This window comes from Nestor notabilis, unplaced genomic scaffold, assembly GCF_000696875.1.
Source record: "Nestor notabilis isolate BGI_N333 unplaced genomic scaffold, ASM69687v1 scaffold21667, whole genome shotgun sequence".
Classification (NCBI taxonomy): Eukaryota; Metazoa; Chordata; class Aves; order Psittaciformes; family Psittacidae; genus Nestor; species Nestor notabilis.
In genome coordinates this window covers 34,303-51,043 of record NW_009936314.1, presented here as the reverse complement: position 1 = coordinate 51,043, position 16,741 = coordinate 34,303, and the positions used below count along the sequence as shown (strand labels likewise).

General features: G+C 49.5%; 1 protein-coding gene across 1 annotated transcript in view; it reads left to right on the top strand.

The window, feature by feature from the left end:
* Positions 1–1,937: 1,937 nt before the first annotated feature.
* Positions 1,938–16,741, top strand: part of AFAP1L2 (actin filament associated protein 1-like 2) — a gene marked incomplete at its 5' end in the record, with an annotated part of 17,173 nt that continues 2,369 nt past the window's right edge. The window contains 11 exons of the mRNA XM_010018288.1: positions 1,938–2,028; positions 8,295–8,500; positions 9,059–9,238; positions 9,776–9,865; positions 10,652–10,736; positions 11,949–12,053; positions 12,676–12,887; positions 14,522–14,667; positions 15,292–15,403; positions 16,064–16,303; positions 16,392–16,569. Of these exons, the coding sequence (XP_010016590.1) occupies positions 1,938–2,028; positions 8,295–8,500; positions 9,059–9,238; positions 9,776–9,865; positions 10,652–10,736; positions 11,949–12,053; positions 12,676–12,887; positions 14,522–14,667; positions 15,292–15,403; positions 16,064–16,303; positions 16,392–16,569 (1,645 nt within the window). The remainder of the gene's footprint in view (positions 2,029–8,294; positions 8,501–9,058; positions 9,239–9,775; positions 9,866–10,651; positions 10,737–11,948; positions 12,054–12,675; positions 12,888–14,521; positions 14,668–15,291; positions 15,404–16,063; positions 16,304–16,391; positions 16,570–16,741) is intronic.

Here is a 16,741-nt window from a genome sequence, read left to right as displayed (position 1 = left end):
GGGAAAGAGGATTAAAAAACTGCTTCTGGGGCAGCTGAGGTGCAGACCCACCTAGTCCCTGTTGGCTTCCATTGTCTGTAGGAAACAAAATGGAGCAGCTCCTGCCCCTTCCATCCTTCCCTGACATTTGTGGGATGATGTCAAATAACCCCACAGTGTTTCTTTGTGTAGGCAATTTGTTTATGGTTGCGGCACAATGTGAGCTGGTTACACACAGGAAGCCACCACAGATGGCTATTGCAGGCACATTGCCTTGGCCGGGGAAGGGATTAAGCCAAGCTTTGGAGTAGCTGGGTTTGTTTTTCTTTAATTTAACACTTTAGAACAAGTTCCTAAACCTTGAAGTGTTTGGAGGCAAGTGTTTTCCGGCAGTGCGCCCTGTGCGGCTCTGGAAAGCAAGCTCAGAGCCTGCTCACACATCTGGCAGGCCCACGTAGGAAGGAGTTTCCATCCAAGGCACTTGAGAAGTCTGTGAGGTTGTCAGAGCCACGGGCAGCTCGCCCATGTGGGAGCAGAGACGTGTGGATTTGGTACCTCCATAGCTCCCGCTGGCTCAGCGGCATCCTGCTCCATGGGCCCTTGCTGGCCACAAAATCTTTTCCTTCAAAGCCTCCTTTCTGCTTCTGGGCAGCAGTACCCGTTGGTGGGAATACCCAGGACAGGGTGGGCTGCTTTGAACCTGCATTTGATGATGCTGGAGTGACCTGCAAAGGGACTGACCTTGCCTTAGACTGCTCTGCAGTGCTGGTGCCCAGCTGGACCCTCTTCTGCAGGCCACCAGGGGCAATCGTGAAGGCATGAAGGACCTTGTGTGATCCGTAACTTTCAACATTGCTGTGTCTGCAGAGAGAGACCTGCTCTTCTGCCTTGTCTTTCTGGGAGGAGTGAGTGGGGCTTTAGCCCTACATGCACTGAAATCCCATCCAGGATTTGCACGGAAGCCAATGGAAGCACTGAGAGCCAGAGCAGCATACCAGTGTCAGATGTCTGGGCTGTTTTGACCTGGGTGAGGAGAGGGGACACCTCGCTGTGAACAGAGGGACACTACTCTTGGGTCATGATGGCAGATGGGATGCAACGTATTTTGGGAAGAGCTTAGGCTGTGCACTCATCCTGCTGTGACCTCCAGCTCTGCTGTCTCACGTTCAGCAGCTATGCGAATTACTTGAAAAGTAAAAAGCTTGTTTCTTAGCTCCCCCTCCTTTCTTTTTCTTTCTCATATGTTGGTATTTCTAAAGGATCAAGGCCCTGTTTTTCCTGCCAGCCCTTGCTTGTGTTTAGGGAGGGGTTTGGCAGGCACCACAGGGATTTTCCAGCACTTGGACTCTTTTCAAAGGCTTATTTTCCATCAGTGTTGTTTATCCATTTCCTTCATTTTTTTGTTCAGAGCACAATTAAAGATTCCTGATAGAGTTCCTGAAGCAGAGGGGTTTAGCTGTTGGTTTGCTATCAGTCAGATACTTGGAGACACAACCAGCAACCACTCAGGCTACGCTTTTCTATGTGAAGCCAGGATTGCATCAAATGTCCACCCTTCTAGCTCCCTGTTCAGATAATCCGTAGCACAGAGAATCATCCCTGGTTATGATAATCTGCTTAAAGGGGGTTGGTGCAGCAGGCAGAAGTCCCAGTTCATGGTAAGGCAAATGGTTTGCAATTGTTGCTTTTGTGGAAACCTACAAGTTGATCTTCCCAGAGCTCTCAGCAGTGTTAAAGAAAACATTTATGACACAGTTACACAATAGTTTCAAAGAACTCCCTTATGATCGACCCAAGTGTACAATAGAAACACTCCTTCTTCCCTATCATCTCAATCAGTTTATATGAAAATCCTGGTGTACATATCTAAAAGATCTCATCCCCCAAAGGATGCCCTGTTGTTTTCAAGGGTCTGTTTTTACCTTAAATCATGCTTCTTTTATTTATTTCTTCTTCAGATTCCTGAAACAAAACAACCTCCGGTCCCCAAGATCGAATCCCCAGAGGGATATTACGAAGAGGCTGAGCCATACGATGTCTCTGTAAATGGTATATCACAGCTAACTCTCCGGGGGGGTTCATGTGGGACATGGAGGAGTTGAGGTTTATGAAAATGAGCAAATAGACATTTCTTACAGCTTTTGTGGGAAATCTGTTTTCTGATACCGGTCACACTTGATATTGCAGATCTAATGCTAGTTGGAAAGAAAAGGCAACTGAATTACTGTGGAGATAAGTAGTATGTCTGGGTTAATAGAACGTCACTGTAAAACATTATAAACCATTGTGGGGTCTCTTTGTCTTGATGGTTTTCTGGCAGATAGGCTGCAGCCAAACGCAGGTTTCTGTTCAGGAGTGAGTGGTGAAGCTGTGGTGGCTTGCATTTGTGTCCTGGTGCTCTAATTGTCCCTTTGGGGCTCAAAATCCATGCCTCTGTTGGTCTGTTAGATGTTTGTATAATTGGCTATTTATCCAGCTCTGTCTCTTGTGGCAGTTTAACTATCTGTAAACCTGATCAGGAAGCCACACTTCACATGAGGGGACAGTCTCTGGGCTCCCTCTTCACACACTTGATTCCTGCCTGGGTTGGCGCCTCTCAGCAATGTCCTCGGCAGTGCCGTGATCCCTGTGGGATCTCTATGGAGTCCCAAGCCCTTCAGAAGCAGACTGCAGCACACAGACTGAGCTCCCACATTCTCATGTTTTTAAGCAGTATTTCTGCATCCTTCTTTTGGCAAACACCCTTAAGTGAGAGATTACTTTCCTTTGGTCTGATAACAGAGCTGATCTTGTCATCACTTTATAATCCATTTAAGACCAAGTGAGACAGATTATATTGCTCTGCTGCAGAAGCAGATCTCTGCTCATCAGCCTTGACTGCAGCGAGTGGAGTGTAATGTTTTTCTTCCCTGTGAGAGTGCTGAGGCGCTGGCACAGGGTGCCCGGGGAAGCTGTGGCCACCCCATCCCTGGCAGTGTTCAAGGCCAGGTTGGACACAGGGGCTTGGAGCAACCTGCTCAAGTGGAAGGTGTCCCTGCCCGTGGCAGAGGTTGGAACTGGATAAGCTTTAAGATCCCTTCCAGCACAAACCATTCTGCAGTTCCATGACACAAGTGGCATGGGGCAAAGCTGAGCAAGGAGATCCAAGTCAAGCAAAGAAGTGAGAGTTAAGTGAATAAAAGCTTTAGATTTAAACCCTTGGCTCTTAAATCTGAGCTGCTCTGCGCCCTCGCCAGCCCCGGTGTGTACCACTGGGCTTTGAAGCTCCCTGGAAGGGAACCACCAGTGATGCTGCTGTTTGAAGTGGCCAGGGATTGATGTGTCTGAACATCCCTCGCTCTGTGTGTGCATCTTGCGCTCCTGGGCAGCTCGTAGCTCTGTGTGGATTGCTGTTGTCACAGAGTTAGCAGTTACAGTGCTAAACAAGAAAAGGGGAGGTGTAGAAAGATTTCTTTATCCCTGAACCACCCCGTTTTGGCTTCAACCAAATTACAGCAGTGAACAGGAGCATCACACCCAGCTCAGGTAGGAAAGGTGCAGGCTCATTGCGGCCAGTACCGTTTGGTGCAGAGGAGAGTTCCCCCCAGCTCTGCCATGTGTAGCTCAGTTTTGCTGCAATGCTCTGGGTTGTTTGGCTGAGGTCAGGGCTGTGATGTGGGGCACAGGGGGGTGAAGCCCTCAAGGACAGGTTGCTGCAGCCTTGTATTCACAGGGAGTTTCCAATTGCCTGCACTGTAAGATAAATGGAATTGTTTTTCCCTGCTGCACATTGGGAAAGTGGATAATGTGCTAAGAGCCATGGCATGTAAAGACACACACCAGATTAACTGGAGTACAGCCATGGATCCATGCAGGGAAACCCAGGTTACGTTATCCAGCGAGCTCCATAAACTCACATGGCGTTCAGAGCCTTGGCTGGCAGGAGTGATAAGCACACACCCAGCTTAAACCTCTCTGCTTCGCCTTGGTAACCTGCTGCTCAAGGATGCAAATCCACCCACCAGCCACTGAAATCCAGGCCAGCCAGATGCCTAAGGAGATCAGAGCCCTGCAAGAAGAGAAGAAAGCCTTATCATGGGAGCATTGTCAAAATGAGATAGTTCTGGGTGCCAAAGGGCAGTCTGTGGCTGCTATGAATAGCTGTTTTACCAAGCAGTATTGCAGCTTTAAGTGGACATAGGAGCTTGTGGAGCAAGCAGAGATGGGACATGTAAACCCAGGCAGTCCCTCACCACCAAGGTGTGTGGTGCCTTTCCCTCCTGTGACTGCTCAACCACTGGTCCCCTCTGCAGGCCCCAGTAGGTCCTTCCTCCTATACAAACTGCCTGGTGTGCTATGATGCTGATGTTTCTTAAGGTGGTTTGAGTGACAAGGAAGGCAGCATCATGTCACTGAGAGTGTCTGTGCTTTTTGGCAACCTCCTGTTTGAGATGGTGCCTTGGGTTGAGTGAGAAAGAGGAGCAGGGAAAGATGTGAAGCAGTAGGTATGTGGCAGGAGAAGGCTGCAGGGGCTCAGGAGAGGGTGAAGACATGCAGTGCAGAGGGGAGGCAGGGCAGTGGTGCTGGGAGTCTGCTAGTACACTGGTTTGCCTTGAGATCAGGCTTCAAATCCAATGGCATGTGGGCAAACCTGCAGGTCTTGGTCCTGCCTGTTGGTTCAACAGGTACAAAACTGGGCTCCGCATCCCTCTTTCCCACCTTGTCTTATAGAACTATAGAATGGTTTATGTTGGAAGGGACCTTAAAGCTCTTCCAGTTCCAACCCCCTTCTACAGGCCAGGACACCTTCCACTATGTCAGGTTGCTCCAAGCCCCTTTGTCCAACCTGGCCTTGAACACTGCCAGGGATGGGACAGCCATAGCTTCTCTGGGAACCCTGGGTGTCTCACCCAATGGCATTAGTACCTTGTACCTGTCCTGCATGGAGTGATGCTCATTGCTAGCCACTGCCTTGGGACCTTAGTGTGACTGCTGATGCTAAGGGCAGTCTGGACATGCATGGGTTTGCCCTGGCCAAAGATGCTACAGCCTGACCCCAGTAGCCCCCCAGCCCCTCTGTGCTCACCCCCTTCTCCCCACAACCTGGGCAGGGAAGGGGCCGGCGCTCCAGGGAGCTGTGACAGAATTACACACGAGCCCTGGAAGACACCCATGTGTCTCCAAACAAATGGGCGTAGTGAAACCAAACAAAAATAGGAACACCACTAAAATTAGCGGGTGTACTGCCAAGAAAGGACATCAAAGCAAGCCTCCAGATGGGCTGAGGAGATAGAGGATCCGTGCAGCATCAGAGGTGGGACTGCGAGGCACTATAGCAAACCAGGGGTGAACTAATTAAAACGAAGCAGGCGAGCGAGTCTGATGGGTCTCGGGGTCCCTCTTTCATCAGCAGGATTCCCGCCCCTCTGCTGGGAATGTCTCTGCCTTTCATTTTACAGCAAATGCTGCTGCTTCTTCCCTTTCCTCCGGGGCTGAGATGTGTTAAACCGTTAACGTCCTCATCTGCCTTTGCATAATTGAAGGGTGTGATAAGAAACAGAATGCAAAGCAAGGGGCAGCGTGACTGCCAACTGAGCAATCATTATTCCAGCTGAAACGGCTCCTCTGCCCTGGCTGATTTTAATTACTTGGATTCTGTTTGAAAGGGAATTGTGGTGTTTGAGGGGATGGGTTGCAAACATTGTCCCTGTCTGAAGTCTCACTGTATGGTCTGCTCCTCTGTTCGCAGCAGGGATGGGGCAGCTTCTCTGGCCGAGGGGGAATCATGGGGCTGAGCTGGACTGACCTTGTTCTCCGCATTTGCTTATATGTGGCTTTCTTTCTTTGTCTCCCTTTCTCTTTCCTTTTGACTGTGCAGGTCTTTTTGGTAGGCTTGCTGCGGCTGGACCCAGGCCAGGGTTGCAGGTTACTGAGGGCGTTATTTATGCCACAATAACAATGGGTATGGCATGCTTTCCAAACCTGAAGTGCCTTTAAAAGAACAAAACAAACAAAACCAAACCTCAAAACCCTCTCAGTTTTAACAAAGATGATCAGATGCCTCTCCTGGCATTGTCCATTACCCATGGCCATGGGTAACCACCTCTCCCCTCTCTCTGCCTCTGCTGGAAATACACAAGATGGCTTTTTTTTTGTCTTCCCCATGCTTAAGATGACAGCGAAGAGAACTTCCTTCCCTAGCTGTTATTCCCCTGGTTCTGGTCACTGATGTGGAGCTGATAGGTGGTAACACTGGCTGTATTGACAAGCAGATGTTCAGTGAATGTTGAAGGTGCTCTGCTTGGGCAGAGGCAGCTCTGCTGTATGAGATGGTTGGACCTTCCCACATCATGGTCGTGGGAAGACAAACAGGAAAGCTGAGGTGGATTAAAGACATTCAAGAACACGGCTGCCACTGGTGTCATGGCAGTGAGAGGATAAAACTGTGGTCTTAGTTGAAACTGCCAGTAGGTGGAAATGGAGACTTTGTACTGAAGTATATACTGCCTGAGCTGTATGACTTGGGATTGTGTGAAGCTTAGTAGTGACAGCAGTGTTGTCACAAGTCAACCAAGTAAGGTTTGTCCCTGTTTGCCAGCTACACTGTCTGGAAAACACCTTTCCATCATGAGGCCATAGTGGTATCACCAGGCCAGCAATGGCTGCAGCTCTTCAAGTAGAGAACAGTTCATCTTATGAGGCACTTGTGCTTGTGGCTGACACACGAAACAGCAGCCAGGGATCCTTCTGAGAACATAGAAGAAGAGTATTATTCCCCCAGGAGAAAGGTGGCAGCCTGGGACCAAATGGCTAGGTGAGGGGCACCAGAGACACCCAGGGGGCCTATCACTAACTGCCCCATGTTGATAAAGAGGCAGATTTATGAGATGAGGTTCCCTTAGGCATCCTTGTTGATGCATAAGGAAGGGTCCCTAGCAGTGCAGAGGTTCAGCTTCTTGGTATTTCTATGGGTGATAAACCTCAACACTTCTACTCCATCTGAACTTCTGACCAGGCTGCCCATGGACAAGGTCTGCATAGTGATAGTGCACTGGGGGTAATGTTTTCCCATAAAAGATGGACAGTTCAATACATTGAAGGTGTGAAGATGGTGAGGCAGTAGTGTGCTGTCAGCACCATTCAGAGGCTTTGAAAGGGAGTATTTGCTTTTTAATAAGCTTGTTTAATTGGTGCAGCTTTGATCACTTGAGGGATGTTATAGAGTGAGATTCCACTGGAGGTAAGGCTGTAGCTTTGTTACTGCATCTCAGTTCATTTTATCTTAAGAACAAATAAACCCAACTTAAGAAATGTTCTTCAGTGAAGCTCCAAATGCTTTTTTCCTCTTTTCTGGCTGCTTTTCCTCTTTTTAATTTGCACCAATCTGATAACATGACTTTTATGTGGGTATTAAGATTTGATGAGAATCAAAATTAGATTAAATTCTGGTAAGAAAAACTTAACGATATTCCTCCATGCTGTTTGGTAGGACAAGAATGCAAAACCCTACACAGATGCTGCCCAAATCTTACCATCTTGCTATGTGAGCTTATCTTGTGAATAAGAGCCATACTGTAAACCCCAGCAGGGCATTGCAAATTCCCCTGCGGTCAGTGGAAACATTTCATTGTTTCTCATGAGCTTGGTGCCAATGATCAGCTGAAAACTCCAACACCCTACAGTGTATTAGAGCTGGGAATCGCAGATCCCAACTCATCTTAACAACATAGCAATCCATTTAGGAATGAATATAAAAAATGTGATTACTCTTATTTGCTGCTGCAGCAGCACGTCCCTTCAAAACCCCTTGCTGTCCTGTAGGTGCTGGGTAGAAAGAGACCCATTATCCCAGAGAGGGAAAGTGGAATGACATCTGAAATACAATAGATTATTGCTTGTTGCATGGCCTCGCAAATACCATTTTTACTTCTGACATTCAGAGGACAAGGGCTGATTGTAGCTTGCTGTTGCCTTAAAAACTGTGAGTGTCTGGCTTTAAGTAGAAGGTAGAAAAAGCATCTTTGATGGTGGGGGAAAGCAGCAAACATCAGAAATGCTTAAGGGAATGTTCTTGAATTTGTGGTCAACTGAGAAGTGTCTTTTGAGTGTTTGCTAGCTATGAGGCACAAAACATTGCAATGGAATCAATATTGGGCTAGAAAGAAAAAGGGATCTGTGAAGGTTGTTATCCTATCAATTATGCTCCCGTAGGAGAACTTCAAAAGACACATCCCTATGCTGAAAGCTTTTGCATGTGTGAGCATGGCTGAGGCAAGCGCTAGGCTCAGTGTTGTCCTAGAAATGTACTTAATGACAGAGCTTTGCTTTTGTTATAGAAGATGGTGAAGCTGTTAGTAGCTCCTATGAATCTTACGATGAAGAAGAGAGCAGCAAAGGCAAGTCAGCAACCCACCAGTGGCCATCCACGGAGGCCACCATTGAGCTGATGAAGGATGCCCGCATCTGTGCGTTCCTGTGGAGGAAGAAGTGGCTGGGACAGTGGGCAAAACAGCTGTGTGTTATCAAGGACACCAGGCTGCTGGTGGGTAGATCCTACACTCTGCCTATAGCAACCTGTTTTCATGAGCTGGGGAGGGAAGTGGCACCTCAGGCCATGTTAACTAGCTGGCAAAAACAAAGTACCTCATGTAACATGTCCCAAAGATTTGGTCTTATCATTTCATTTTCAGAAGGGACATGTGCATGGGGCTGCTGAGGGGGAAACAAGGTCACATTTGCAACCAAAATCCCAAACTCCCAAAATACCTAGAGATGCTTTGGGGGAAACTTTCTGAGGTGGTTAAGGGAGAAGGGATGTTTATCCCACTGGCTGACCACATACTTCACCCTCCAGGAGTATCTACGAGAGGTATTTCGGACTATATGTTGCATCTACATAGATGTATATCACTATAGACATGCCGTGTGTGTAGTCTGTGTAGGCATCACAGACTTGTGGGACCTATAGGACTTTCTTGTGCTCAGCACACTTAATGCGTGTGGTTGCACTGAGCTGCTTCTAGGGTTGAGTTTGTGCCAGTGAGTGAGAGGGAAGGCTCCTCCTCAACCTTTTACCTGTCCTCCCATCTTCCTTCCCCAGTGCTACAAGAGCTCTAAAGACCACAGCCCTCAGCTGGATGTGAATTTGCTGGGCTGCACTGTCATTCACAAGGAAAAGCAAGTGAGGAAGAAAGAACACAAGCTGAAGATCATCCCCATGAATGCCGACGTCATCGTGCTGGGGCTGCAGAGTAAAGACCAGGCAGAGCAGTGGCTCCGGGTCAGTGGCGCCTTCCATGCTCTTACCCTGGCTTTGCTGGGAGACTATCTTATCTCAGTCTTGTCCTTGTGTGCCCTGGCTCCCTTCCTCCCTGCAAGCCTGTATACAAATACACCACTTTATTTCCATGTCCCGGGATAGCTTCTTCCTGCAGCTCCCTGCTGCCTTCTGTGTGCAAGAGGCTGTGGAGGGACCTCCCAGCCCAGCTGCTGGAGGAGGGATGTCTGGGATGGGTGCCCAACATGACTTGGCTGAGGACAGGGGGAGATCTGGCCCTTTCCCTCAGACAGCAGCAGCAGAAGGAGCCTGGGGCTGCAAGGGGCCAAGGCCACCATTGCTGGCAGCTTCTTCCTGGGTGAGTTGGATCCATCAGTTTTGCTGGCTGCCTGCTGCACCACCAGGAAAGTCCCTGGGATTGCCAGCAATATAAACTGTGGGTCTCCCAGGCTGCTGTGGTTCTGCCTGTCCTGGGTGGGGGGCAAGTACTGACCCGTTACTGCAGCTCTCTCACAGGCTATGGCTTGCTCTTCTGCACAGGTAATCCAGGAGACCAGCGGTCTGCTGTGTGAAGGAGGCAGTGAAGGCAACCAGTACATCCCAGATTCGCAGCGGCTCAGTTACCCAAAGGTACACCTTGTATGTACAGAGGGAATTAGCACTTCAGCTTTTCCATCCTGTTCCTTCAATCATAGAATCATAGAATGGTTAGAAAGGACCCTAAGTTCATATAGTTCCAACCCCCCTGCCATAAATAATAGTTGTAGGCGTAGTAATTTTATCTGAGCACAGACTGATATGAGTGTAACCAGACCCCTGTTCTGCTGAGTTATTGGAGCAATAGTAATTTTTCTTTGCAGCCTTAGTTTTGTTGCCACATCTTACCCCAAAACTGACTCAGCATTGGGCTCTCTTCCATACAAGGCAGCAGACACTACCTCATCCAATGGGACAGTTGTGCTCCCTAATTGTTTTGGAAGGGTCATAGACTCTTGCATGCCAGTGCTCAGGCCAGCCTCTAGTCAAAGTTTAGATGACACTCTCCGGGGAGGTACAACTTGTTCCAAAACACTGGGAGGTGAAAGAAACCTTCTGAAGTCCCTGGTGGACACCCAAAATGGACCTGTTTGGGTACCTGGGCAGTTCCTCTGCCCATGCCCTCCTACAGGGACTGGAGCCAGGCTGCAGGATGGAAGGCCATAGGGTGACACTGGTGGTGCCACCACGTCATCTCAAAGGTGAGCCCAGCTGGGCAGTTCATGTGCTGGGATCAGAAACAGTGGGGAGGGCACAGCATGAGAAGGCAGGTAGGGGATGTCCGTGTGGAGAGGGGGGGAAAAGGCAGTTGCACCGGGTGCTGGCTGGAGGGACGTGCCACGTCCATCTGTGGAGCTTGTGTCTGGTGCCTGTTGGCAGGTGGAGGTGTCTGAGAGGTACTCTGCAGCCTCCGAGAGCGGGAGCAGCACCGACGGACACCCGGAGACAGCCGAGACAAAGGATGGTAAACCCTCACCCTGGGAATGGCAGGGAAACGGGGATCATCGACCCTGCGTGTGGCGAGGGTTTCGTGTTTGCCGCCGCCACCTCAGACTGACCTGATGCAGGGTGAAAGCCGCGTGTGAATTCACTGCTGTCAATTTGATTTCAGTTCATTGTTTTCCACAATGCAGTGACAGAGGTTGGGATTTCTCACAGTTACAGAGTTAGGGCAGGGCTTGAGAAACCTGGGCATGATACCTGCCCTACCACAGAGATGCTGCGTGACTCTGGGCAAGTCACTTTGGGACAGCTTGAGATGGCATAAATGGCATGAATAAGTGACTATCCTCAGAGATGTCTGCAGAGAAACTTGGAGTGTGAAATGCTGAGCTGTCCCCAGTGGGAGAGTTGCACCTTCGTGCTAGGGCATCTGACTCTGGGCTTTAAGCTCCATTCCCCATCTCTAAGATAGGGCAAAGTAATTACATTATAAAAGGAGATGCTCTATTAGAAGGATGGTGGGACCATCTATGTATCAGAGAGAAAGATAAATCCATGCTGAGGACTCAACTGAAGTCAGATGGAGCTTGGCTGCTGAGTCCCCTTACACTGGGAATTCACCATCTTGTTACAGCAGCAGTAAGGAAAATCTGGACTAAAAACATCCAACTTGATTTCTTACCATGATTATCTGATGATTATGCAGCCATATTCATGCATTGATGTGCTTGGTAGGAAAATGCTGTGGAGAGGCTCACTGGGCATCAGCTTTCACTCTCCCCACCTTAAGTCCCTCTTTTAGAAAGGCAAAGGCTTAAATGCAGTAAATATTTATGGATAATGGTTTTTAATCCCACTCTTTGTAGTATAAGAAAGCGAAGGGAAGTTGATACCTGCACGGTCAGACCTGTGCAAACAGCCTTCATGCAGCAACTGGAGTTGGTCAGAACTAACCCAAGTTTAAAGCAATATAGGTTAAGTATCTTCAGCAAATCACTCTGAGATTACTGGTGCCGTCTTGCTCATCATGTCCCTGGGCTTTGGACTATTGCAGCCTGTCTCTGAGTGGCAGGTTTGCCCTTTGCAAGGGATGTGTGCTGCAGTGCTGTTGGGTGCAGGACAGCAGTGCAGGCAGCTTTGGGGCAGGACACTGAGCTGGGACAGCAGGCTGTGCGTATGGCTGTGAGTTAGGAAAGCCACACATATGTCTCTCTCTCTTTTTCTTCTCTGGTAGTTAAGAAGAAAGGCACAACTGGCCTGAAACTGAGCAATCTGATGAACCTCGGGAGGAAGAAATCCAGCTCCCTGGATAGCCCAGAGAAATCCCTGGAGACTTCAAGTAAGTGGCAGCATGAGCTCCTCTGTAGGGACTTGTCTTGGTGCTGGATCTTGGTGCACAGGGCAGGATGAGCACCACGCATCCTCCTTCTCGCACACACACGTGCCAGGCTGTCCTGAGGAAAAGCAGCCACAGTCTGCTTGGTCTGTGCCAGTAAATCCATACAGGTTGTGGTGCCTCTTACACATTAAGGTGACTGAGTGGCTTACAAGGGGGACAGGGTGACCCAGGAGGAAGGGCAGGCAATACCAGATGTGCATGCAGAGGGCATCTGTGCTGCTCTTCCTGGGCATTAGCATGGGATGTAGGAGTCAGCAGGGAGAGAGTTGTGTGGCTCAGCTGGCATTCACCATCTGGGACCAGCTTTGTCCAACCTTCTGCAGCCAATTTGAACCTAACCTGAATTTCAAGGGTCTCATTTTGATCAGATTTTTACCCTTTTCATCCTGTTTGGTATGGATAGGACAGCTTGTGCTTTTGCTCTTCGTTGTTGCCTGCACCTTTGTGTTGTGTGTTGATCTCAGAACTTAGCCATCGGACATCCTCATGAGCATAAATGAGTTTGGATTCCCTCTCCCTGTGGGGTAGAAAATGTGCCTAAGTAACCCATGCTTGCTTGCAGGTTACCTGAACGTGCTAGTGAACAGCCAGTGGAAGTCCCGTTGGTGCCAGATAAAAGATGGTCACCTCCATTTCTACCAGGACAAGAACCGAAGCAAACTGGCTCAGCAGCCTCTGAGTCTGGCAGGTTGTGAAATTATCCCAGAGCCAAGCCCTGATCATCTCTACTCCTTCCGCATCCTGCACAACGGGGAAGAACGGGTCATTCTGGAGGTAGGGTGCATATCTGCAAGACAGTTTGGCTTTAAGTTGTCAGCTTGGCTGTCTTGGTAGGCCTAAATGCTGGTGAGGTCCTTCAGAGGAACCCTCAGTCCAGAGAAACAGAATCTGAAGCGAGGGACTTTGGTTCATCTGCCTGTGGTCACCTAGAAGGTGCCCCACCTAGTTGTCAGTCCAGCCTGTGTCTGATGCTGGTGCCTCCAGAGGACCATTCAGCCTTCATCTTAGGCACTCATCTTAGGATGGGATGAAGGGTCCTCTGGAGGTGCCCATCTCTCTCCACTGACTATAGGATAACCTCGGACAATTAAGTTTCAGATAGCGAATGTTAGATGAGAGAAATGCCACTTCAGGGCTTTAAGTCTGTGGTTAGGACAAACAGAGAACTTCACCTTCTGCAAGCAGAAGCCATGAGTTGTGCATCCCAAGTAAACTGATCGCAGATCTGCCCCTGGAAGTGCAAGTGAATTCATCTCCATCTGTTACTTTCCTTTGCCTGCACCCAGGACTGTTTATCTCTAATCTTAGTTCTCTCTGACGACAGCCTGATTATAGTAGGAGGTGGACAATGTGAGCAATTTCCTGTATTTTTCCAGTGGGTGGAATATTTATAGCTAAACAACTGACTTCAAGGGCCTGCCATGAAGTTCGAAGGTGTTTTTGTTTAGCTTCTGGTTCAGGGTATGTCTGTGTCTAAGGAATTTTGCCTAATTACAGGTGTGAAGAAGAGGTGCTGGGAAAATCCACATTTTGTGAATGGAAGAATCTGTATTTTGTACAGGCTGGCAGGCTTCCCAGGGACTCAAGTCTCTGCTAAATAAAACAGATTGAAAGCTTAAAATATACTTTCCAGTTTGGGATTTGCTTGCCCTGAACTTTTTGTGCTTACTGCTCTGACTCTTTAAATCAAAGCAAAAGATGGCTGCATCTTCTTGCTTCAGGTAGAAATCCCCCACTACCAGAATCCCACACTACCATGTGGCTCTTTACTATAGCTGGCTACAAGGCACCGTATTTAACTCTTCATTGTGTAAAACGTCAGGGTGTTCATTTGGTACTGACCATGCCAAAGCGAGGGGCTGTCTTTGGTGTTCTCTGATCCTGCTTTAAACTCCTCGCTTCCCCTCTCCCCTGTGCCAACAGCCCTGGAAGGGGTTTGGGCTCTGCCATAAGGAACTGGCAGGCTCCCTGGTGTGCTCAGGTCTCCTTGCATGTCTGTGTTTGGCAATCCTATTGCTGCGCTCTGCTGGTGCAAAATAAATCCCGCATGCTTTCCTTCCCAAAGTCAGCTCTATGCCAGCATCTCCAGCCCCAGAGACTGCTCTTACTCTTGTAAGCAGCTGAGTTGATCATCATTGAAAGGAAAATGCAGGCTGAGTAGAAATTTTAGGAAATTTTAGGAAAGAGTTAAGCAAAGAGCTGCATTCATCTTCCAAATCAGCCCATACACAGAGGGGTACTTCTTTCTTCTTTTAATGCAGCCTCGGGTTTAATATAACTACTCAGCAGTTCATCTTTCCCCTTGCAAGCCCAGCATGCTTCCCTTCGCAGGGCTAAGGCAGCATCAGCCTTTGGAGTGCAGAGAAACTGCTGTTACAACCTGTGTTGTCTCTCTGATCTCCCCACAGGCCAAGTCCTCGGAGGAAATGGGTCACTGGCTGGGCCTCCTCTTGTCAGAGTCAGGTTCAAAAACAGACCCGGAGGAATTTACCTATGATTACGTGGATGCTGACAGGGTTTCCTGCATTGTGAGCGCCGCGAAGAACTCCTTCTTGTACGTCAGTGGGGATGGGTGGGGATGCATGGGGCTGGTAAGGGGAAGCAACCAGAGCTGGGGTTCCTCAGCTTGTGGGAGGTTGGCTGCCATGGGAAGGGGTGGTCAATTCACAGCTCAGTCGCTATCTTTGGAAGCTCAGTGCGGGACAGGACAGCACTCATTGTGCCACCATGGCACATCTAACCCTTGCCATAGGGCTAGGGCACATGCCTAGGTGGTTCTTGCGAACGCAGGTTGGTGGGGTGGGCTTGGTTGATGGACCTGATGTAGTTGAAGATGTCCCTGCTCGTTGCTTGGGGGTTGGACTAGATGAGCTTTGCAGGTCACTTGCAACCCAAACTGTTCATGATTCTATGTGAGGCCATGGGCACCCAGCCATGTGGTTCACTGTGCCACTGGGACAGGGCAGTTGCGCTGCTGCAGTGCTGTGCCTGAGGGTGGGTGAGAAAGAGACAAGAGGAAATGTAACAGCAGCAGTGTGCACATATTGCTGCATGGCTCCTGCATCTGACCATGTGGCCTTGCCCAGACTCCAGGACCACTGTGCTCAGATGCCCCAAAATGCAGCACATCATGGCCATGCAGCACGACCTGATGGGATGTCCTGCTTCTTGTTTGCAGCTTAATGCAGAGGAAGTACTCTGAGCCCAACGCCTATATCGACAGCCTGCCGAAGGGCAAGGTGCAGCAGGAGGAGCTGTACGATGATGTGGATCTGCCAGACCTGCCCGTGGTAAGATGCTGCAGTGCATCATCACCCAGTGCTGCACCATGGGCAAACATCTGGCCAGGGGGAGTCTCCAGCAGTGAAGGGGATTCCCTGGCCCTGGGGAAATCCAGGCTTTTGCAATGGGGCAAAGTGAATGCTGGAGAAGAGGCACTAAAGAATGGGAGAGAAATTTCCAGCAGGGTGCTGTAGGGATCCTCAGGCAGCTGGGATAAAATCTCACCGTATACATCAGCAAACAGCGCGCATTATTTGGTGATTGATAGTGGCTTGTTTGGAGCCTGGTCTATCAAAATTCCTTTTGATACCTGTAAGAACAAGTGTGTAAGGACAAGGAAAAGAGGGACTATGCTGGAGATGGGACTGTTATCCCAGGAAAGGCAAAAAATCTGGCAGGGGTTGCTAGATGTACAACAGCATGAGATCCTTGGATGGGGCTGCTGCTACCATTGGAAAGACCTATTGAAGATGAGTAGGAGGGACCTTTCTTTCAGTACACCAAAAAGCCCTCTATGGAATGACGTAGAGAATGGGGTTTTAGTTCCTCTAAGGTTTATGGAAAACACTCCAGATTGCCTGAGATGATGCTGCTCTGCAGTGAGATGTTTCCTATACTTCTGGCTGCAGCAGATGGTGTGATTTTAGGCGAACATTCTCCTTTTGCAGGAAGAATTACCCAAGAGTGAGAGCAAAGCAGAGGGAGACCAAGACAGAGTGTACCTGGATCTCACCCCAGTGAAGTCCTTCCTGCACTGTGCTGGCAAGATGTCATGCCAGCCTTCACCCCTCAGCTCACCATCTTTAGAAAGGGCTGCCAACAAGGCTGCAGCAGAGAGCACAGCCGAGCCAGCCCTTGTGCCTAAGGAAGCTGAGCCCTGTAGTAAGGAGACGGAGACCTCGGAGCAGGTACTGCCTTGGACTGTGGTGCGGGGCCAGGCTTAACCAGTGAGCCAGTTCCCTCCACCACATCATCCCACTTCATTTCTCCCCCCAGAAACAGCCAGAGAAGCCAGAGCCCGACGAGGCTCTGCCACGGGTGCCTGCTGTCAAAATCCAGACACAGCAGCAGAACATCGCCTTCCCCCAGCCAGCCGCCGAGCCGCCGCTGGGCACAGGGACAGCGGGCAGCCCTCAGCTGGTACCCACACACCGGCCCAAGATGCCGCTGCCGGGTGAGCGGGTGACATGGGTGCCTGCAGCAGGGAGGGAGGGAAGTGGTGCTCTGGGTGAGTTTTGCCCTGTGGTTCACTTGCTCTGCTATACAGCAGCTTTACCCAGGGCTGAGGAGTCTCCTGGTTGGTGACTTTCCAGACCCTCATTGATCCAAGAAGGTTTTGCCTCCTG